Source organism: Eumetopias jubatus, unplaced genomic scaffold (assembly GCF_037043125.1).
Source record: "Eumetopias jubatus isolate StellerSeaLion01/CBP00866 unplaced genomic scaffold, mEumJub1_p1.0 scaffold_1, whole genome shotgun sequence".
Classification (NCBI taxonomy): domain Eukaryota; kingdom Metazoa; phylum Chordata; class Mammalia; order Carnivora; family Otariidae; genus Eumetopias; species Eumetopias jubatus.
In genome coordinates, this window is record NW_028274807.1 from 53,911,479 (window position 1) to 53,935,538 (window position 24,060).

General features: G+C 38.2%; 1 protein-coding gene across 7 annotated transcripts in view; it reads left to right on the top strand.

Moving 5' to 3' along the window:
* Nucleotides 1–24,060, top strand: part of BBX (BBX high mobility group box domain containing) — a 270,487-nt gene that overhangs the window by 227,725 nt on the left and 18,702 nt on the right. For all 7 annotated transcript variants that reach the window (XM_028110530.2, XM_028110537.2, XM_028110538.2 and 4 more), the window contains 3 exons: nucleotides 7,493–8,501; nucleotides 9,498–9,636; nucleotides 12,935–13,083. In XM_028110530.2, coding sequence (XP_027966331.1) covers nucleotides 7,493–8,501; nucleotides 9,498–9,636; nucleotides 12,935–13,083 — 1,297 coding nt within the window. The remainder of the gene's footprint in view (nucleotides 1–7,492; nucleotides 8,502–9,497; nucleotides 9,637–12,934; nucleotides 13,084–24,060) is intronic.

Genomic DNA, 24,060 nt, shown 5'->3' on the forward strand with positions numbered 1-24,060 from the left:
TGGTAAAATTTCTGAAGAAACAGTAAAGAGACACATTGAAGCCACCTTTTCACCTGGCCATGTTTCTGTAAACCAAGTAGAAAACTACTTAAAATGCTCAGATTTCAGTGTTGAGAGATGCTTAGACCACTGTTCTGTGACCAGTTATCTTTTATAATAAAGAAAATTGAATTTTCTTAGCATCAGTGCTATTCTTTATTCTCTGCAACCATCAGCCAGTGTATGTTTATGGAAAAAAAATTCTGATTTTATTTAATTATGGGGGAAGTGCACATCTTGGAAAGCACTGCTAAGTGCCATCCTAGGGTTATGTCTACACTGTTTTGGCAGATAATAAGCCAGTACAAAATGACTGTAAACATACCTTGGCTGCAAAACATTTATTTTGTACTAAAAGGCAGAGATTTTGAAATTGAAACTTCTTGATGAGTGTCAGTGGGTCTGTTTTCACACTGCCTCGTTTTTAATCTAGCTGGATCCTTTATAATAGACAATGAAAGACAAAAGATAATTAAGAGTGAAATAGTAGGGTACATTTTGGGAACAACTTACCCATTTCTTTGTACCAGTTAAAGGGCATCTACTTCTGTGGTATTATTCTTAGGTAGTACACATGATGAATTATTTTTTCACTGGTCATTTCACTAAGTCTTTTATAGCAGAACACATTAAAGAAATGAATCGATACCTTAACATTTGTAGAAAGGAATACGTTTTAGAATGTCTTTGATTCAAAGAGATAAAAGCTTGCTCAGCACAGATTTATTATGTCTCTGTAGTCCCCAATAACAAACCCTGAGCCTGTGTCATGATCTTCGCTGTACCGAAAATGGCAATCTCCTTGAACCCAGGCACATAAAAAATAATCCCTCCATTGCACATTTTATCTCACCCCTTCGATATTCCTCCTGAAAGTTTTCTTTGTGATCATTTTGAAAAGGATAATTTTTTATACATCTGCCCAGTATCTGCGTCCTGTAGAATCTCAGTTCCAGCATACTGGTTTTCATTTTTCTTTTGGGGATGAGTTGGCCTTTTCTTCCAGCACATCAGTGTCGGGCCATTCTAACTATACAGAACAGTGAGAAACTTCAATAAGGTTTCAGTTATCCGAAGTAAAACTAAAATTTTGGTGATTATTTTTCACCGTTGCTCTTGGGAAGCGTAAGTAAGGACAGTGTGAATGCGGGTCCTAATTAGCATTGTTTTTTTTTTTTTACAGACTTGTAAGGTAACTCTTTTTGGTATGAATCAGAATGGATTTTAGATTCCTCAGTTACTTCTGAGCTAATGAACCATTCAATTCGACACAGTTATCTGTGGAATGCCTTCTTTTTGAAAGGTACTAGGAGAGATCCTTGGAGGAGAATACAAAGGTGAACAGGATCAATTTTGTGCCCCCTGAGTTATAGTTGCAAAAAATATATATAGTGCCTGAGGGAATAGACAATAGATATCGAGTATTTATGCCAGGCATTTGATTTAAAACATTAACATTCTGACTTCTTTGAATACAGCCGTGGGAATTCCATCTAGAAGGTGTCCTGCAGACATTTTACATCCTCACTTTTAAAGAAGGTTATTGTTCAATTTAAAATAATAATAGAAGAATAAATTGTCATTTGCTAAGGCATATTCTGTTTCAAGGCTTGATTAACAACCAACCCTCCATTAAGGGCAACTTGACTAATTAATAACAGACATTAATTCTGTGCTTCCCACAATGCAGTTTTATTCACTTGAGTTCACACTGATTTATGTTCCTCTGTGTCCACTGTGTGCTAATCTGTATGCATGTCCATACATGTGAACAGAATGTAGTTTGTATGCACTTTCATAAGTCTCACTGAAGTTAATTGATAAATGCACTCAAAAGTCAATGAAAGTAGATGTGTGTACCCAGTAGTAGAACTGAGCTTAACTGTATGTTTAATAAGAGTAGCTTCGTGAAAGATAACTGATTTAAGATCTCGCATCTGATTTTGTTGTATATGTTTTTCCCCCCAATTATAGAATGACTCAACCCTGGAATGAAAAAAATTAGAACAAAGTACTTAGTGTACCAGGGCCATGGCAGCTACTAATGATACCCATAGGACTAGTACTGTTACTGCCAGTAGCTAATATCCATTCTGCAAGGCCGCAGAGGGATGGTTGTCAGAATACGTTTCTTCTTGCTCTGTACCAGGCACTATTTCAAGTGCTGCGCATGGGCAGCTCATTGAACCTCACAGTGTTCCTAAGATGTTTTATAGATAGGGAAACTAAGGCACAGAAAGGTTTATAGAAAATGAGCAAATCAGAGGCCAGAGTCAGTCTGCAGTCCCAGACAGTCTGGCTCCAAGATCCCTGCCTTCTGAAAGAGCTTCTCAAGATAGAGAATTTGCTCATATCTCAGAGTGATGGCATCTTCTAAGAGTTACTACATCCATGGCTGTTGCCAGGTTGTTTTATGTAGAAATACAGACCCTTAATTCCTAGAGACTTCTGAAAATTATTTCTGATAATAAGGTGTTTGAACTCCTAGAGGAGAATATAAAACCGGGAGTTAAGGTCTCCCCCAAAAAGGTCCTTTTCAGATGTGCTATTCCAGAGTCTGTTCCGGTGGTTCATATCCCTGGTGGCTGCAGATTGCCTTTCCTGGGTGCTCGTGTCCCCTTGATTTCCAGCTGGGTTCAGCCAGTGGGAGACTCTGGTGGGAAAATAAGGGCTGCAGGGGAGGGCGAGGCCAGGATGTGCAGGGAAGGGGTGAGGAGGGCTGGGGGTGGAGCAAAGGTAACATCTCTTCCTTGTGCTCAGCTCCCTCCAGTTAGGCCCACCGTGGTTCCTTCTTCCCCCATTTGTTCCTGCTGTTGCCAGCCCCTGGATTGCCTCACCAGCCTCCTGTTCTTTGTGACCTGTGTAGCCAACCTATTCCCTGCATTAAAGTCCCTCTGCTACATAGGCTTTAAGTTGTTTCTGTTTGCCTAATTAGACCCTGACTGGTATACAAGCCATTTTCATTTTCCATTTAGTATGGTTATAAAATAGGCTGAGCATGCTGTTGGCATACTGTATCGATTTCAGCAAGACTTTTGACACATAATCTTACGATATCCTTGTGAACAAAATGGGGGTAATTTAGACTGGATTATAAAACATTCTTTGATTGCTGAAGTTCATTAATGTTCAAATAAACGTGATGATAGGGCTCTCGAAGTCAGCCAGAAGGCTCTGTCTGTCCTTGGCCATTTCCTATTCAACATGACCAGAGATTTGGATGAAGACATAAAAAGCAGCTTTATCAAATGTATCCATAACACAGATGGAAAGTAATGTAATTCAGAGTTCGAAAGGATAAACTTTATAAGGAAAAATGGAAAATCTCACATCTATGTACAAAAACTATAGAAGAGGAGAGACCAAGCTTCCCAGCATATTATATGGGTAAATATATCGAGGCTTTTCATTGACCAAGCCAGAAGTATGACTTTTTTTTTTTTGAAGACTTACTAATTTTATTTTAAAGATTTTATTTACTTGTCAGAGAGAGTGTGTGCACAGATGGGGAGCGGCAGGCAGAGGGAGAAGCAGACTCCCCCCTGAGCAGAGAGCCCAGTGCAGGACTTGATCCCAGGACCCCGGAATCATGACCTGAGCTGAAGGCAGCCGCTTAACCAACTGAGCCACCCGGGCGTCCCAAGATTTATTACAGAGAGGGCGTGCATGTACATTCACAGGGAGAGAGAGAAGCAAATTCCCCGCTGAGCACAGAGCCCGACTCAGGGCTCCATCTCAGAACCCTGAGCTCACAACCTGAGCCAAAACCAAGAGTCAAACACTTAACCTACCTTGCCACCCAGGAGCCATGACTTATTTTTTTAAATGGGCGGGAAGAGATTGATCTTTGGGCCCCATTAGAAGATAAACAGCCTATATAAGCTGACAAGTTGTCATTTCTCATCTAGACGCTTACGGAAGACTAGGAACTTACTCTAAGAAAGATCCATGTTCCCCAGCCCTTGTGAAGCTTTTTATGTAAAGTTTTGTGTCTACACTTTTGTGTCACAGTGTACTGTTGCCCCATTTCTCAGCCTTTGTTTCCTCATGTGGATTCAAGTCAAAGTGGGGCCTTGGGCAAGCACTGTGGTACTTGGTCCTGAATCCAGCTTATTTCAGTAAAGCGCAGTTCTCGCTTCAGGACCCCAGTACTGCATATAGATAAGAGGGGAGGGTCCCAACTTTTGAAAGGTCAGGAGGCCTTTATGTGTGATGGGCAGTTAAGGGAACTGGGACATTATGCCAGGAGAAGAGACTTATGGGAACAAAGCATCTGTCTTCCAGGATTTGGAAGTCTGTCACATGAGAGTGGATTACTTTATGTGACTTCAGAGAACAACTAGTACTGACAGAATGATAGTTTTCCTTAAAATTTTAAAGATTTCAGAGAGAACTGCCCTCTAATATGGTCACTGTCTTAGTACAAAAAGTTGGATAATTAAGTCTTGGAAATTTTGTAGTGAAATGAATTTCTGCATGGGGAAGGATGTTAAATTAGGTAACCTAGAATGATACCTGGCTCTGAGACTCTGATTGTGTTTGTTTTGGTTTTTGGTTCATGAGATTTATGATTTGTAGTTTTTGACTCGGAGCTATTTGTTTTATTTTTATAGTTTTACTTCCAGCAATGTAATTGTTTTTCTTATAATTTAGGATTAACATACTCTATTTGTATGGGGGAAAGAAACTTTTAAGAGCCCTAAACAAGGAAGTAAAGCATGACTAGTGCCTGGTGTAATTACCTCCACAAGAAATATTATGCTATTTCTTGGAATATGTCCCCAGAGTGAATGTCTGCATTTGTTTCATTTCATTCCTAGCTGTGGAATCCTATCAGGCGTGATGAGGAGAATCATTTTGAAATACATTGAAGCAGAGAATGGAGTTTGCTAAGTATTATTAGGTTTGCTAAGATGAACCTATGCAAGTACAAACTGTTGGCATCCCACCATAAAAACCAGTGCCCGTATGGGACATGGCTCCTGAAATGACTTATTTAAGGTCACCAGAGTGATGGTGGCTGATTAAATTTACCTTGAGGATGCCTTTCAGGTCTTATTTCCAGAACTGGCATAGTCTCTGTCTCCGTGTGGGATAGTTATTCATGAAGGGCTAGGATAGTTGAGAAAGGAAAATAAAAATTATTTCAGAATTGATGCAAAAACAGCAAATTCTCCGATGAGAGTAAAACATGCAGCGAAGATTAAATGTATCAGTGTTTCAGAATTAACATAACATTTTTGCTTTGATCTTATGTCTGGTAAGGTTTACTAAAGGGAAGTTCTCCATTTTCATAATTATTTGCTGAGGTCTAAAAGTTAACTTACACGATTTCCCAAAAAGGATAGCTCTGTCATGAATCCATACTATTTCAGATCTTCCCTGTGAATGATCTGAAGGGCTGGGTGTTCTTGCCATTGTTCATTTTTTAAAAAACTTGCATGATCTGCCTCCCTTCCCCCTTCTCCACTCTCTTCTCAGACTTACCAATTATAATTCTCACAGAAAGATTTGAAATGCATTGAAAGTACTAAGGGGAAAAATGAGGTAAAAGAGGATCTGATATTTAATTGAACACCTTATCTGTTTCAAAAATGAGTTATATGGATGTTAACATTTCTGATTAATTTGCCATTTGATAAACTAGTGATTTTTTTTTTAAAGTATTAATTTCCTACTCATGTGCTTGATTTGGGGGCTCAGAAAACCCAATACTCTTTTACCTCTAGGTTGCTAATACAAAATAGGTAAAATGAACAGTGGCTCAGAACTTCTGTGCTGCCCTTGGCCTAATAATCTTCATCGTCAGCCTCATGATGAATCCTCAGAGGCAGAGAGGGGAACTTATTGATCTTTGTATTCTTTTTTTTTGGTTACATAAATTAACCCATTTATTATAGGCTAGCAGAGTTTCACATGGTGGAGCATCTGCTGCTGGTCTTTCAGTTCCTTCAGACTGATGATGGCAGATGCTACTTTGGCGGCAGAAGGGATTGTGTAGGTCGAGGCACATCAGCTACCAGGTTCATGCAAGAACCACAGTGCCCCATCTCCACCTCTCATCTTTTCATCTTGATTTTGCCACAGAAAGAGCAAATATACTGAGCATGCTGGCTTATTTCAATTTTCTTTACCATTTTCCTGAGGGAGGCAACAATAACAGGTCCCATATTTACTGATCATTCCAACCTTCTTGGTGTATTTAACCATGTCCCCCACAAACTAACTCTGACCCCAGAGGGTGATCTTTGTATCTTTAGGGTCCTGCGTGGGGCTTGGCACTTGGGAGCCCTGCAGGAAATGTTTATGAATGAAAATCCAGGTATTGAAAATAAATTTTACAATAAGCTGCATTTTCCCCTTTCAGAAAATTGCTTTAGATTGAAGTTTTGAAGTACCTAGGAGCTGGATTTAGGAAGATGGCAAGAGTTTTCTTTAAGGTCCTATGTGTGAAATTTGGGGAGTTTAAAAACATAACCAAATTGCTGCCAGATGTGTTTTGGTATTCAGAATTTTTCAGATTTTAGGAAAATGATAATGGTATATGCATCTTACACTATGCAGTTAATTCCCCCAGAGCATAATGCAAATGCATGAAGATTCTGATAGCAAAAGCATATGAATAGTCCCATTATGTGTGATGAATTAAGACGTTAAGCAATTTCACATTAGTTCTGGTCAGAATTTGCAGGCAAGTAAGTTCAGATCAAGTCTGCCATCCAGTGAGTCTTTAAAAAAAAACAAAAAAGCAACCACCACCACTTAGTTTTAAGCACTTTTGCGATCCTCAGCTTATCTGTCAGCATCTGAGGACTGTAATGTCTTTTTCATTAACCACAACCTTCTGTAGTTATTTAATGAGTCATCTTCTCATTTCTAATTTCAACTGGATAGGTAAAAAATGTTGCTGTTTTTCTCATTTCCCCAAGAAAAAAGAAAAGGCAAACATCTGAACATCCTGGGGATCATTTGGTCAGTACTGCCATCAGTATATTGTCTCCTCTAGACTTCACAGAATCCTCTGAGACAACTATTCTTACCATCCTTTTTATTTTACAAAGACAACGGAGAAGTGAGGGGTGAAATGTCTCATTCTCATTCTAGACCACAAAGTAAGCATGTAGCAAAACTAAGACTCAAACTCCAGTCTTCCAACTCTGGAGCCCATCTTCATTCTCCCAAATCGTGTTTTCACAGAAAAAGTTTCTGATGAAGCTGGAAAATGAGAATTCGAGTATATTTTTGTCTAGAGTTTAATGAATATATCATAATGCCTAAAGCCTTGTATTAATTTGAGTCATTTACATTAGTTTGGCAGAAGTGGACTGATCATTGTCAAGTTTGTCTTGATTATTTTTTAAGAGGGATAGACTTTCAAAGTTTAAGCTAATTTCAAGTATAGAATAATAAGGCTATTTTTTGCTATTCTCCCATTTTTGTTTGAACCGTTTAGATGTGTCTGGCATCGGAGGGGGTTAAAATGGAGGACTCAAAGCTAATAAAGGCAAAAGAATCAGATGGTGGAAGAATTAAAGAATTGGAGAAGGGAAAGGAACAAAGAGAAATAAAAATGGAGAAAACAGATGAAGCCAGGTTACAGAAAGAAGCAGAATTTGAAAAATCAGCTAAGGAAAATATCAGAGATTCTAAGGAGCTAAGAAATTTTGAGGAGCTGCAAATGGATGATATAATGGATATAAAAATGGAAGATCCCAAAGAAATTAAAAAGGAAGAACTAGAGGAAGATCAACAGTGTAGTCACTTCCCTGATTTTTCTTATTCTGCCAGTAGCAAAATCATAATAAGCGATGTTCCCAGTAGAAAGGATCACATGTGCCATCCTCATGGAATTATGATCATTGAAGATCCCACAGCATTAAACAAACCAGAGAAGCTAAAAAAGAAAAAGAAGAAAAGCAAAATGGATCGACATGGAAATGATAAATCCACACCCAAGAAGACTTGCAAAAAGAGGCAGTCTTCAGAGTCGGACATCGAGAGTGTCATCTACACCATTGAAGCTGTTGCAAAGGGAGACTGGGGCATTGAGAAACTTGGAGAAAGCCCTCGCAAGAAGGTCCGCACATCCTCAAGTGGCAAGGGAAGCATTTTGGATGCCAAGCCACCAAAGAAAAAAGTGAAATCAAGAGAGAAGAAAATGTCAAAGGAGAAATCCTCAGACACCACCAAAGAGTCAAGACCTCCAGATTTCATTAGTATTTCTGCCAGCAAGAACATTTCTGGTGAGGTGCCAGAGGGTATAAAAGCAGAACCGTTGACCCCCACGGAGGAGGCATTACCACCCAGCCTGTCGGGACAGGCCAAGCCTGAGGAAAGTGACTGTCACAGAAAAATAGAGACTTGTGGCTCCCGGAAATCTGAGAGGTCTTGCAAAGGTGCTCTTTATAAAACCCTGGTGTCTGAAGGCATGCTCACCTCTCTGCGAGCTAATGTTGACAGAGGTAAGTGACTTCTGCAAAAATGAAAAGACTATGGAAACCTAGCAATTTTCTCCTTTAAACTCATTGAGAAGAACCACCATAAAGAACAGTATAGTACAGTATTTTACATTTGTACAGTTCTTTATGGCTTATAGATCATATACATCTGTCATTTTACCTACACCACTGAGGAGACTTTGTATTCTTTTTATGCGTAGTTCTCAGGATATGTGTTCAAAATAATTCAGATCTTTTTTTTTTTTTAACTGATATGCCCTGGCTTCTTGTTTTGAAGGATCAGCACTGTGTGGTTGGAGCTCTTAGTCTGGTTTTTAAAACTGATGAAAGAATTCCCTGAATCAAGCAAATATATTTGGCAGAATGTTGACCTATAGGCTCCAAAAGCAAGTAACTTATCTAGCCCTCTCCATTAGGTACTCAAAACTATAATTGAATTGAAGGGCTCTTTAAAACACTAAGCCAGTCCATGTGTATACCTTTATTTCACAGAGTGTTTTTCATAAATTCATCTGTTTTAAAATATAGCATCTGGCTATGGGAATTACCTCTTGCCAAGCTTAATTCCAACTCAGAGATGTGTGACTAATGGGTCTAACAAGGCCTGAATGAAGATCTTTGGGAGTACATAGTTCTCCAGGGATATCATTCCAATAAAGTCCTAGGGAAATTAAAATTAATAATGCCCACCAGCAAAGGGCTTCTACACCTTAGTCTGATTCTCTAATGGAAAAGCTGGTAGGAGTTAGTCTGTCTCTGGAGTCACGCAGTACACACACTACCTGTTGTGTTATGACAAGACAACGGATCTCAGAGGCTATACACTGTTTTGCATGTTGTATTATTAAAGGTGGTCCATCATGAACCACTTAGAGGACTCTGAAATTGAAACGGTTATAAATAGCATCATGCAAATGATACCTGGGGGGTCAACAAATCACTTGTGAGGCAACCTCATCCCAGTGTACCAACTGCGTTCTTTCTCTTAAATGTCCTTAGGGAAACGAAGCTCAGGAAAAGGAAACTCCTCTGACCATGAAGGGTGTTGGAATGAAGAAAGCTGGACGTTTAACCAGAGTGGGACCAGTGGGAGCAAGAAGTTCAAGAAGACAAAGCCAAAGGAAGATTCTCTCCTTGGGTAAGTGCCTGTGAGCACATCAGCACACTGCATAGACCCCAAGTGTAAACAGAAATCACTAACTGCTTCTTCTTGAGTATTCATTCAGCACTTACTACGGTCTTCATGAGCACAGTAAAAGAATAGAAATCTAATGTGTCACATGTTCCTGCTGGTAATGTGGTTGTGTGAGTGACACTGTCATTCACATTTTAGGTCTAGTATAATGTATGTAGATTTTGGATGTAAGCCTGAGTTTGAATTGAGACCCACCATGTATTAGTGGTGTGACATTATAAATCCTTTAATATTGCCAGGACACATTTTCCCATCTGAGGTTTACAATGGGTATTCTATAAACATGTTTACATTTTGCCCCCTTACTTACTGTACATATTTTATTTAATATTTCTAAAGGTTATGTACATATGTTTATAAAATAAGACGACAGCTCAAAAATGTAAGGTAAATAAAATTATGTTTCTACCTCTAACCTTTTTTGTTTAAACCATGATCTATTGCTGTAAGATAAAAATGTTAGATTGACTATTCTCCTGCTACAGAGAATATTCAGTAATTAATTATGTGTTGAAATGCAGTATCAAGCAATAACATACATCAAGTTATCTTGAGTAAGTATCGTTAAGGATTACTTCATTTTTAATGTTATTCCAAAGATTCTTAATACCAATCTTAATATAAAACATTTTGTTAGGAGAGTCAATACTTTATACTGGTGAGGGAAGCATCTGCATATTCAGTAGTAGCATTTTAAAAATCCTTCGAGATTTCTTATTAGCCCAATTTGAAAAGAATACATTGAATAGAAATAAGTACATTTTTATATTTTCCATATTTTTTCATGTGTGTTTAAAGGTATGCAAATTCCATGCACTGGGAGTATTGTATTTGGTTTATTCATAAATATTTGCATTTCTATTAGTGCAATAATATATTTTTTTCCTCGGAAGTTACAGTGCTTTAAAATCTGGTTAATTCTAAGGCTCTAGGTCATCACAAAGTAGTAGGAGAGTGGAAATTATTTCTCATATTGTGAAATTCCTCAGGATTATTTATTTTAAGGTGATATTTTTTATAACTTTTATGTATTTCCTTTTTAATATTTTAAATGTCCAGAGCAGTTCACATTAGTTTTGCCTACACTATGCTTAAACAATGACATAAAAATTCTTATATTCAGTATCGTCAAATGGTATTTTCAAATGCAGGATTTCCTAAAAAAAAATGTGACCACTGAGTTCAGGACCGATGCTCTGTATCTTCTGGAACTACCAGTGCCCTGTGGGTCTAGTCACAGAGAGGAGCAGGTCCCACTGTAGACATTGTGAAGTCCTGGGGGAATAAAGCAGGCATTAAGACTCTCCAGCCAAAAGGTTTCTGATGCTTCCATTAGAAAGGGCTGACACTGTGAGAGAAGTGTTTCCTCCAGTCTTCTTTGGGAACAAGAAAAGTGAAACAATCTTTTGAAAATCTGTGTCTGAAAAGAGATTGGTGTGTGGGTTGTTTTTGTTTCAATCATTTCTAAGGAAGGCACATGTATGTAACTGGGAGTGTGGTTTTTCTGTAGGCTCTAATCGACAGTAAACCTCTGGTCTTTGCTATTTCCTCCCCCACCCCCACTTCATACAGGCCTGTCAGAATTAGACTTTCTGGGTCTGCTTTGTTTAGAACACGCCAACATAGTGGATGAGCAGTGAGAAATGCCAGTTCCTATCAGTCTTCTCTGAGATTTCTAAATGAGCATGTTAACCCCTTTATCACAGAAAATGTGCTATTTGTAACCAAGAAAAATTCACTGAGTATTGGCAGTTCTAATCTTACAGCCCTCCTCAAGAAAAACATAGATCATTATTCTAGGTGAAAAAAGGAAAAAAAAACCCCAAGGGATCTTATGAGTTCTAGCTCACATTTTCCTAATTTTCTTTGGTTTTTCACATTATCTGAGAAATTCACAAATTATAGATCCCTTTCTGATAGTATCTGGTTACTGTCTGATTTTCCATTGGTGTAAACGTCTTTGAACTGGATGAAGAAGGATTTTGTTAATGCCGGAGCGTCACCCGCAGCTACCACCCTCCCTGCTCTGATAGAACTGAGTAACGGCCGTTTTCCATCGGCCGTTCTGATGGTCTTCAGACCGTCTTGTCTCTGCTGCCCAACTCTTATATATTCCTCCAAACAGAACAGTTTTAGGTGGACAAACCTCAAGTACAACCCCTACGTAGCAGCTCAACACATGAGCCGTTAGCTTCTTGTAAGTTAACTCAAGGCTGCTCTCTTCCCAGAATGCCTTCCATTTTGCATCCAGGACGCACAGCCGTTCTGCTGTAGCTACTCCCATCTGTTTGGGTTTCATCTTAGTTAATAAGTCTCAGCAAGGATCCAGCAGGCATGCTGCCATGACTGGGTGGGGGCCTTAGAGACAGTCAGAAGCAGCCCAAGGATTTCCCAGCTTTGCTGGTGCCATCTCTGAAGTCATCCGTGGTTTGTGTTAAAGCACATCTGTCTCTCCACCACCATGTTCATTGAAAACTGGCTTTCCCTGTCATTGAGTGCTTTATCGTCATCCTGGTCAACTCTCCGGAATTTTTCTGATATTCAGAGTTTTTGTTTGTGTTTTCTTTGTGTGTTGGATATGTTTTAATCAAGTACTAGTCAATAAATACTTTCTTTTTTTAAAAAAAGATTTTATTTATTCATTTATTTGACAGAGCGAGAGAGGGAACACAAGCAGGGGGAGTGGGAGAGGGAGAAGCAGGCTTCCCACTGAGCAAGGAGCCCGATGTGGGGCTCGATCCCAGGATCCTGGGATCATGACCTGAGCCGAAGGCAGACGCTTAACGACTGAGCCACCCAGGCGCCCCTCAATAAATATTTTCTTAAAAAGAAGTACCGATCTATACCCTATTGCCAATAAGCTTGCCAATATAGATAATATATACGAATCTTTAGAATGAGAAACTTGTCTGGATGGAATATGCATTGTATTGAATTTAATGAAAAATGGCCGTGCCAATGGAGAGAACTTCAAAAATATTCTTATATTTTAAATAATGTTTCTGCTTTTCTAAGGCAATAAGATAACCTTTCATGGGAATTGACTGAGAAAGCTGTGCTGATAAATCTTCTCAAGCATTTCTGAACAGATGTTTTTGTCCTTGCACAGAGTTTATGAACAGTGCCCTAATTCTCAGGGACCCTGTTTTCAAATGGAATATCTTAAAATCTATCTTGTATCATTTTCTGTTTAAATATTTTTGTCATGTGCTGATCGAAGCCATCCCCCTTCTCTTATTAGCTCAGCAAAGCTGGATGAAGAATTTGAAAAAAAATTCAACAGCCTCCCTCAATATAGTCCTGTTACATTTGACCGGAAATGCATACCTGTCCCAAGGAAAAAGAAGAAGACTGGAAACATGTCCTCAGAACCGACTAAAACCAGCAAAGGTTAGATGTGTGTTATGCCTCCTGCCGAGAGGCCGGTATCTCACTGCTCTTTGGTGCTTCTGCAACTCCCTCTAGATACGTAATTGGATTTAGACTGAGGCAGTGAGGCAGTAACCAGATGGAATTTTAGCTTGCTTTCCAGAATTATTAGTATGGTTCCTGCCTCACTTCTCGCTCCCTTCTTTCCCTCCTAATCCTCCTCAGCCTCTGTTCTCTGCCATCTCAGCCTGCACATTGGCCCTGAAAGGTGTAGCTAAGTGTTACACATGGTCTTCGACTTTCTGCTCTCCAGAGTTCTGACTTGGAGATGTGGCGCTTTTCTTGAGCAGAAACTGCTGGCCAAGCCTAATTCCTCTGTTTGCTGTATCTGTGACAGGTTCGACTCTGGGACTGTGAAATCCTTCTAAGTGCCTAATCAGAGTACTCCATTCTTTACCAGCAGTCTGGACCAAATGAAAATAAAGCCAAATGCAAATAATCCTCCAGCAATACATTGAAAGTGGTTTTGTTAAGTTTAGAAAAATACTATTTGAGCGTGTTCATTTTGAAGAATATCAGATTCTTCCCTGTGGGTATCAGGGAAGCTTTCAAAATTATCTGCATGACTTGGGTGGGTATCAGCATTCATCAAGGGCAACACTAGTTCAGAGGGGGGTTTTGAAGAGTGTGAGACCACCATTATATGTCAGGTGGGGGCTTGGGTTCTAAGCATCGGAGCCTGCTCAGGACATTCAAGCACAATAAATGATTGTCCTCCCCAAAATGATGGCACTGCTCTTATGGAGAAACTTGTATTCTGATTTTACTTAGGTCTCAAGATTGGTGGGGAAATGTACCTCTAGTTTTCCATACAGATGTGAAAGACTTCATTCTCTTAGTCTCCTGTAAGGACAGTGAATGGAGAGATGAAGAACTTGCGTGTCGGGGTTTCTGTTGCTTGCAGGATTTGATGGAAGAGTTTTTTTTAATTACTCTGCAAAAGTGGCTGCCTGTTACCTGTTCCATGTCAAATCAGACCCTTTTTTGGTGTATTTTAGATAGATGGATAGGTGGAAAGATATAATATGATACATATCTTTGCATAAATCTTGCTAAATTCTAGCATTCATAGATAATGATCGGAGATAAATATTAATGAGCAGACACAATTTTATGGATTTAGAGAGACTATACGAAAGTCTAGGAAAAATTATGTTTTCTTTAAAGAAACTTAAACTTTTCTCCCTTAAGACCAAAACCTCCTTTGCACACTGGAGTTGACACAACTGAGGAGGGTCGCTTTGAGATCTGTATCTCAAGATAGATCTGTGTAGCTGAAGAAAATTCCCCCTTCCTGATTAGAGGCAGAGAGGAACGTAAAAGTGATTTCGGAATTAGCTCGGTTTTCCTCTGTGTTCAATAAAAACAAGTCTAGTGAATAAAGAACTAAAAAAGAAATGTTGCATCACCAAGTTTGCTCATCTGGGAAAATAAAATAGGGTTGTATCGAGATCTTCCAAGATAAGTAGGAAAGAAAGAAAGTAGCCTTGCTGACAGGTAGGTAGCTGAGTACTATAATGGATTACCAAAAGAAATGACAGTCTTTGTGCCCTGGAGACATCTAGGAATAGGCAAAGTAGTCCGTGAGCCCAAAGATGCCCAGCTACCTTGAGCTCGCATAATTCTTGGATTTAAAGTTGCTGATAAATACCTGACAAGCCAGTAAAATGGAACTTAATACATCCTTAATACTTAAGGATGTATTCTCTTCCTCCACCCCCGGTAGTTTGAGACATTCATTTTCAAGCCCTGAAGTTGGCCAAATTATCTATCAGAGAATGTAACAATAGATTTATTTTTGTAAAGCTATAAAACCCTGAGTTAGGATCTATTTTCATGAGACCTTCTCTTGGGTCTTAGTTATCTGTTATATATTTTTCCTCTCCCAGCTGAGATTAACAGTATTTCTTCTGATGTGAAATAGCTTTTTGGAGTTTTGGATTATACCTCATACAGTGTCCTCTTAACTCTTCTGTTATGCCTCTCAAGCCATTGAGCCACTGGGTCCTTACAGCCTATCAGTAATTACGTAGGTAGGAGTCTTTCAAGACTAGATTTTGCTCTGCATTCTGACTCATGGAGCAAAATGCAGTTAAAATAAAGCAGAATCTAAACAATACATTCTCTTTTTAGCAAACTAAAGAAATAGTATTTGTAACTAATAGTAATTTGGCATTAACAGCACCAGTGTACTATCCTACAAGTTATTAATGAAATTATCATACCAGCTGTGCTGTAATTGCCTGATCCTCAGAGGATAGAGAAGATTGTTTTCTTAGACTCTAGACTCTTGACACCTTTGCATAATGAGTTGTTCAAAGCAAAAATTGTGTATAAGATCATTAGTTTATTAATGAAAGAGTGTGTGTCCATAGGAAACCTCATTTCTCCTCCAGCAATTTGGTATTTTGTCTATAGTTTCTCCTGTGTTTATCCTTAAACAATTACTATATTTTCCCCTGCCTTATACTATGGGCTTTTTTTAGCTGCTCCGGGTTATATAAAATGTAGAGAGTTATTCTCTAATGCTGTCTAGAGGAAATGGTTATGTATGCATGTATATAGTTCTAGATCTCAACAACATAGTGTCTGCTGGGGTTTACACTTCTGCTGTCCCAGTGGCCTCCTTATTTATATCTCTGTTTCCAAGGAGTCTCTTCCTCTTGTCTAGCGTTCCCTCCACTATCTCTGCCCTGTCCCTCATGTCTGTATAATGGGGCTTGTCAGAAACTCTCCGACAGAAGTGGATGAAAATAACTACATGCCACCCCTCCTCTGACTGGGCTCAGGCTACATTATAGGAGGCAGAGCTCGATGACTTAGGGAAAGAATTTCCCTTTGCTTCTAAGAACAGATTACCTAGTAAATTGAAATCCATCTAACTTCTGGTGCCGTTCAGCCGAGGCAGCCCATACCTGCGTGTTTTCTGGTTTATCTCTCATAGTTACTTGTATATATTCAAATGAAGGCTTTAAAATATAAGTCTAAATCTAATTGTAACTTAAAAGGTCGGTTTTGACACATTATTTTAAGTATATTGTTAATGTATGAAGCACTTTTTACAAAAGTATCAGAAGTCAGAGTGCTCTACAGAATAGTAATTTTCAGACAAAGTAGGGTCATGGAGAAAAAAGTTAATTGAGTTCAACTTCGAGTGTTTAAATTATGTCCCAGCTTGACCCTTGACTTCACTTCTCCTTCTGTATCTCTTCAGTCTTCTCACATTGCTCATTAACCTGTTATCAAACATGCTGGTGGTCCGCATTTTTCTTCCAATCCATGTTTATATTTTAAGATTGGAATTCCCAATGATTAAGGATTTGAGATTTTAAAAAATCGCAATGGTAATAAAAGAAGCAGGTTTACAAAATTAAAGGTTGAGGGCGGAATCCCATTTGGGATTCAGCCAAACTGAGGATACTTTCAGTGTTAGAGGACCAAGAGCTAAAGTCAGCCCGATTAGCCCTTCATATCAGGAAGTTACAGCTTCCGGTTTAGGCAGAACTCTGTATTTTGCCCTGTTAACTGTTTGAGCATCTTCATTGCCACCAAATATTTTCAGGAACATGGTGACAGCACATTTGCAGATATAAAAGGTATACTACCTGATGTCATACTGAATTCCTTAACAAGACATTCATGTACAGCCCAGTGAGGTAGTTCCTGGCCCTCACTGAATCCGAGGGACAGGAACTTGATTGTGGCTGGTTCACTCAGACTTCAAGTCAGCAGATCCACATGTCCAGCAGCTGGGAGCACTTTGCTGTAAATTATCACAAAGGAACTTATTGTTTCATTGGTTATTTATTATTTATGTATCTATTACAAAAATGACAGCCTAGTTTTAGAATAAAACTTCTCTTTTTATAGCTTAGAAACATGAAACCATAGAACCTGGGCCTTTGCCACCACTGTTCGCGTCACACATAACCATTGTTCCCTGCAACAGTTCTATAGAACGAGGTTCACTTAATTCACCTTACCTGCGGATCTTGAGAAATGATCACCCCAGGCTAATACTGAAGTGGCTTCTGTGTCACGATAGCTCCTTACCCCCAAAATGTCCATGTTTTAGCAAATCCTGAATAACATTAATGTTTTGGAAAGGTTATTGTTAATGTCTCTGTGGTAGCCCTCTTACCCTCTCAGATTGGGGTTTTCCATTTTCTCCCCAGCTGTGAAGTTAGGTGCAAAGGAGACAGATATCATCACCATACAGGCTATCCTCCCCAAAGGTAGAGCCACTCCTCAGCTAGTTTCCATGCCAGCCACATGTGATTTTTGTCTTAAGGAATTAGGAGGTGACTCAAACAGTCTTTTAAGAAATTTGGTAGGGAGATTAAGAAAGAGATGGGATCAGAACATGACCTAGTAGTTTAGTGAAAGACTTGCAGTTTTTTTTTTAAGGTAATCTCTGCCCGCAACATGGGGCTGGAACTCACGACCCCAAGACCAGGAGTTGCGTGCTCTACCTACTGAGCCCGCCAGGCGCCCTCCATTGCATTTTTTGCTTTCTGAACCATTCCTTCTAAAACTCTTCCGCTTTTCACTTCCTACCTGCTTTTCCCTCCAGGTATGTTTCTGAGTTAATATAATTAACTAAGGAAAAAATGGTAGCGAATTTCCTTGTATGTGCTGTTTATTAGAAATTTTGACTTTATTTTCCTTTAGACAAAATATCACACATATGTATCGTAGTGGTGAACAGAAGTCAAATTGTTCATTTCTTGACTGAAATTGCTGCTTCTCAGTGACTGCAATTATATCTGGTCTATTACTTCTTCTAGTTTGTCACTTTCTTCTTTATCTGAAGTTTTGTTTTATAGCTATAGTTTGGGGGATGTCTAGGAGCAAGGAGGTTTAAAAATAAAAGTTTACAGAAGCTCCTCTGTGTACTAAATCACTCTGGATGTTCTTTTCTCATGTTAAAATTGACAACCTCTATCTTTAGCTTTGTCCTTAAATTGTACTTTTCAGATTTTGCTGAGTGTGTTTGGGTCTGAAAATACGTATCCTTTGCTTCTTTCCTAACCCATCTCATCCATCCTTATGGTCCTAAGAGGTCTCAGAATTGTTTTTCTGCGTTCTTCCACTTCTCTTTTCCGTGACTGCCTATGTCTCATTCAGGTGCTCCAGCCCTGAGTTTCCCTGGTTGTCTAAAATACATAGGAGGCAGTGATTGTAAATGGATGATAGAGAATACCTGTGATATTAATGGAGTACGTACACACACTATGTATTTTTTGTATTTGTTAAATTTATTTTCTTTCCCTTGTTGCTCACTTCCCCCCTCCCTGAAAAGAAGTCAACAAGTCATTTTCTATTTCTATTTCAAACCACCACCAGCTAATCCAGAAGTATTTGCTTTTGGTTATTTAAAAGGATGGCTTGGTGTAGTCATCAAAAAACACTTACACAACCTTCTGTTATCGGTAATAATAGCTACAGATGTCATTTCTTGAGCTCTTACTTTTTGCCAACCAGTGGTTTAAGAACTTTGTTCATGCAGCAAATACTGTTCAGAACCAGTCATCTGCTAAACACCATTCCAGAATGTAGAATATATCTGTGAATGAAAACAAAGAACCCTGCTGCCATGGTGGTTACATTATGCCTGGGGTACCAGCCTAAACAGTAAGCAAAGCATATAATGTGTTAGAAGGTGAGAAGTGCTATGGAAAAAAGAATAGGTGTGATAGAACAACTGGGCAAAAGATCAACAAGGAAAGAGAACACTTGAACACTCTGCATTAACTAGACCTAACAGACATACATGTATACTTCATTTTATTGCACTTAACAGATACAGTGTTGTTTTACACATTGAAGGTCTGTGCCAGTACTGTGTCAAGCAAGTCTATCGGCATTCCAACATTTACTCACTTGGTGTCTCTGTGTCATACTTTGGTGATCTGTGAACAATGATTACAACTCAGTTAATGGTTAGCATTTTTTAAAGATTTTATTTTTATTATTTAGAGAGAGAGAGAGAGCAGGGGAGGGGCAGAGGGAGAGTGAGAATCTTAAGCAGATTTCCATGCTGAGTGTGGAACCCAGTGCAGGGCTCGATCCTGAGATCATGGCCTGAGCCAAAATTAAGAGTCAGATGCTTAACCAACTGAGCCACCCAGGTGTCCCATGGTTAGCCTTTTTAGCAATAAAGTCTCTTTTCATTGAAGTATATACATTTTTTTGTAGACCTAATGCTATTGAACAGTTAATATATTGACTATGGTATAGTGTAAACATAATTTTTATATGCACTGGGAAACCAAAACATTCATTTGTTTCAGTTTATTACGATGTTTGCTTTATTGCGATGGTCTGGAACCAAACCTGCAGTATCTCCAAGCTTTGCCTATAGGTAGAATTCTCCACCCATCAATAGTAGACTATACATTCTTCTCAAGTGCACATTGGAACAGTTTCTAGAATGTACTATACACTAGGCCATAAAACAAACCAATACATTTAAAAGGATTGAAGTAATTTCAGTTATGTTGTCTGATTACAGTGGAATGAAATTAAAAATCAACAACACGAAAATGTTTGGGAAACTCACAAATATGTGGAGATTAGGCAATATGCTCTAAATAGCCAATAAGACACTTTGGCAGCACATATACTCAATAACCAATAAATCAAAGAGAAAAATAAAAAGAAAGAAGAAATTAATAAGGAAATCAGAAAACACTTTGAGATGAATAAAAATGAAAATACAACATACCAAAATTTATGGGATACAACTAAGACAGTGCTTAGAGCACAGTTTATAGCTATAAATGTATATGTCAAGAAAGAAAAAGGAGCTCAAATCAATAATCTGACTTATCTTGAAACATTGTAAGAAAAAGAGCAAATGAAACCTAAAGGAAGTAGAAGAAAGGAAATGATAAAGATTAAAGAGGAAATTAATAAAATTAAATAAAGAATAGAAAATCATTAAAGAGTCAATGAAACCAAAAGCTGGTTCTTTGAAAAGAGCAACAAATTAGAAAAATGTTTAGCTAGACTGATCAATTAAGAAGGAGAATACTAAAGCTGTTAAAAAATCTAATAGGGGACATTACTGCTGACCTTACAGAAATGGAACAGATTAGATAGGAATACTATGAACAGTTACATATCAATAAATTAGATAACCTGTGTGAAATGGACAATTCCTAGAAAGCACAAACTACCAAAACTGATAATAAGAAGAAATACACAGTCTGAATAGAACAATAACTACTAAAGAGATTGAATTTAGTAATCACAAAAGTACCAAAGGAAAAAAAAAACCCAGGCACTGGCTTCACTGCTAAATTCTACCAAACATTAAAGAAGAATTAATATCAGTTTTACACAAACTCATTCAAAAATTAGAAGAAGAGGGAATATTTCCTAATTCATTCTGTGAGGCCAATTATGACCCGAATGTCAAAACTAGACAAAGATACCACAAGAAAAACTACAGATCATACCTCTTACAAACAGGGACATAAAATTCCTTAACAAAATAGTAGCAAACCAAATCCAGTGACATATAATAAGAATTATATACCATTACCAATTATATACCAAGCAGGCTCTTACTCCCAGAATGCAAGGTTGGTTTAACATCCAAAAATCAATGTAGTATACTATATCAATAAAACAACAGAAAACCCATGTGATCATCTTAATAGATGTAGAAAAAAAGCATTTGACAAAATCCAACATATTTTATGAGAATAGTCAACAAACTCAGAGTGGAAGGAAACTTCCTTAACCTGATAAAGAGCATCTACAAAAATCCCACAACATTCCTATTTAATAGTGACAGACAATGCTTCCCCCTAAGGTAGGGAACAAGATAAGGATGTCCACTCTCAGCACTTCTGTTCAGCATTGTACTTGAGGTTCTAGCCAGGGCAATTAGGCAAGAAAAAGAAACAAAAGATATGTATATTGTGGAAAGGAAGAAGTAAAACTATTTCTATTCATAGATGATGTGATATTTTATATAGAAAACCTAAGGAGTCCCCAGAAAACTACTATAGCTAATAAATTAATGAGTTCAACAGGTTTGAAGGATACAAAAATCAGTTGTAATGCAGAGAAAGGGGAGCCCTCTTGCACTGTTGGTGGGAGTGCAAACTGGTGCAGCCACTCTGAAGAACAGTATTGTGGTTCCTCAAAAAGCTAAAAACAGAACTACCCTATGATCCAGCAATTGCACTACTAGCTATTTACCCAAAGAATTAAAAAAAAAAAAATGCACATTCAAAGGAATACATGCACCCCAATGTTTATAGCGGCATTATCAACAATAGCCAAACTATGAGATGCCCATCAACTGATGAATGGATAAAGAAGAAACGGGGATGTGTGTGTGTGTGTGTGTGTGTGTGTGTGTGTGTGTGTGTGTGTACTGGAATGCTACTCAACCATCAGAAAGAATGAAATCTTGCTATTTGCAATGACGTGAAGGGAGCTAGAGTGTATTATGCTATGTGAAATAAGTCAGTCAGAGAAAGACAAATAACATGATTCCACTCATATGTGGAATTTAAGAAACTGAATGAACATTCAGGACTGGGGGGAAAAAGATGGAAACAAATCATGAGGACTCTTAACTATAGAGAACAAACAGGGTGGATGGAGGGATGGGGGGATGAGATAGATGAATGATGGGTATTAAGGAGGGCACTTGTTCTGATTAGCACTGGGTTATATGTAAATGATCCACTGAACTCTACTCCTGAAACCAATATTGAACAGTATGTCGACTAACTAGAATTCAAATTTAAAAAAAAATCAGTTGAATTTTGTACAGTTTCAATGAACAATCTGAAACTGAAGTTAGGAAAACAATTCCATTCATAGTAACATCAAAAAGAATAAAGTACATAGGAATAAATTTAACAAAAGATGTGCAACACATTGAAAGCTACAAAGTATTGTTGAAAGAAAAACAATCAAAATAAATGGAAAAACATCCCATATTCATGGATTGGAAGACTTAATATTGTTAAGATGGGAACACTCCTTCAAATTGATCTACAGATGCAACCCAATCGCTATTAGAATTCTAGCTTCTTTTATAGATACTAAGAGATTCTAAAATTAATGTGGAATTGCTAGAGATTCAGAATTGCCAAAATAATTTTTTCAGTTTTAAAACTAGTTACAAAAACTAGTAGACAAGACAGCGTGGTACTGACATAGTTATATAGGTTAATGGAATAGAATTGAAGGCCCAGAAAATAGACCTATACATCATTGGCCAATGGTTTTTCAATGAAGAAGGTAAGAGTATTCAATGGGAAAAAGATTAGTCTTTTCAAAATTGTGCTGGGACAACTGGATAACCACATACAAAAGAATGAATTTGGACTCTTACTTACCTCAGACAATATACAAAAATTAACTTGAAATGAATCAAAGACCTCAGTGTGAAAGCTAAAGCTATAAAACTTTTCAGAGAAAACATAGGGGTCAAATCTAAGTGACCTCAGATTTGGCAATGGATCCTTTGTGACACCAAAATACAAAGTAAATAAATTGGACTGTTAAAAATTTAAAACTTTTGTGCTTCATAGGACACTGATAAAGTGAAAAGACAATCCACAGAATGGGAGAAAATATTTGCAAACTACCTACCTGATAAAGGACTTTTGTCTAGAATATATAAAGAACTCTTACAGCTCAATAAAAAGAAAGACAACTCAGTTTAAAAATGGACAAATTAGACGAACCATGAGAGACTATGGACTCTGAGAAACAAACTGAGGGTTCTAGAGGGGAGGGGGGTGGGGGGATGGGTTAGCCTGGTGATGGGTATTAAGGAGGGCATGTACTGAATGCAGCACTGGGTGTTATACGCAAACAATGAATTGTGGAACACTACATCAAAAACTAATGACATAGTATATGGTGATTAACATAACATAATAAAAAAGATAAAGTTGCTCCAGACATCCATGTAAAAAAATAATAAAAAAATAAAAACGGACAAATTATCAGAACTCTTTCTCTAAAGAAGATATACAAATGGCCAGTGGGCCCATGAAAAGATACTTGACATCATTAGTCACCAGGAAAATGCAAATCAAAACTACAATGAGAGAAATGCATCCTTATGATGATCATACTCAAAGACAATAGTAAGTGTTGACAAGGATGTTAAATAATCTGGCGGTTCCTCCAAAGGTTTATAAACATAGTTACCATACGACCTAGCAATTTCCACTGCTAGGTATATGTCCCAAAAATATGAGCACACAAAAAGCTTAATATATGAGTAATTCTAATTATTATTCATAATCCAAAGGTGGAAGCACCCCAGATATCTATCAGCCCATGAGTGAATAAACATAATGTGGTACATCCATGCAGTGGAATACTATTCAGCCTTTAAAAAGGAGTGAACTGCTGATACACACTACAACATGGATGAGCCTTGCAAACATAGCAAGTCAAAGAATCCAGATACAAAAGACTGTATTACATGATTCATTTGTGTGAGATTTCCAGAATAGGCAGATCTATAGAGACAGAAAGGAGATGAGTGATGGCTGAGGGATAGAGGGAATGCAGAAATAGGGAAGGGTGATAGCTAAAGGGTATGGGATTTACTTTTGAGGTGATGGAAATGTTCTAAAATTGGTGACAGTTGCAGATATGTGTGAACGTAAAAGCCAGTGAGTCGTGTGCTGGAGGCAGGAGTAGGAATAGTTTGCCTTTGGCGGGGCGGGGCAGTACATGTGGGTGCAGATGCTGGCAGGTGGGTAGTGGGAGCAGGGGCAGCTTATAGAGTCTCTGACTCTTTAAATCCTCACGTCAGCTCTAAGTTAGGCACTGTCTTTATCCCCATTTACAGATGAGCAAACAAGTTACATAAAGTGATTTGAATCTGTTTCACATAGGAATATATCAGCAAAGTATATATAGAAAGAAACCTGCTTTGGGGAGATC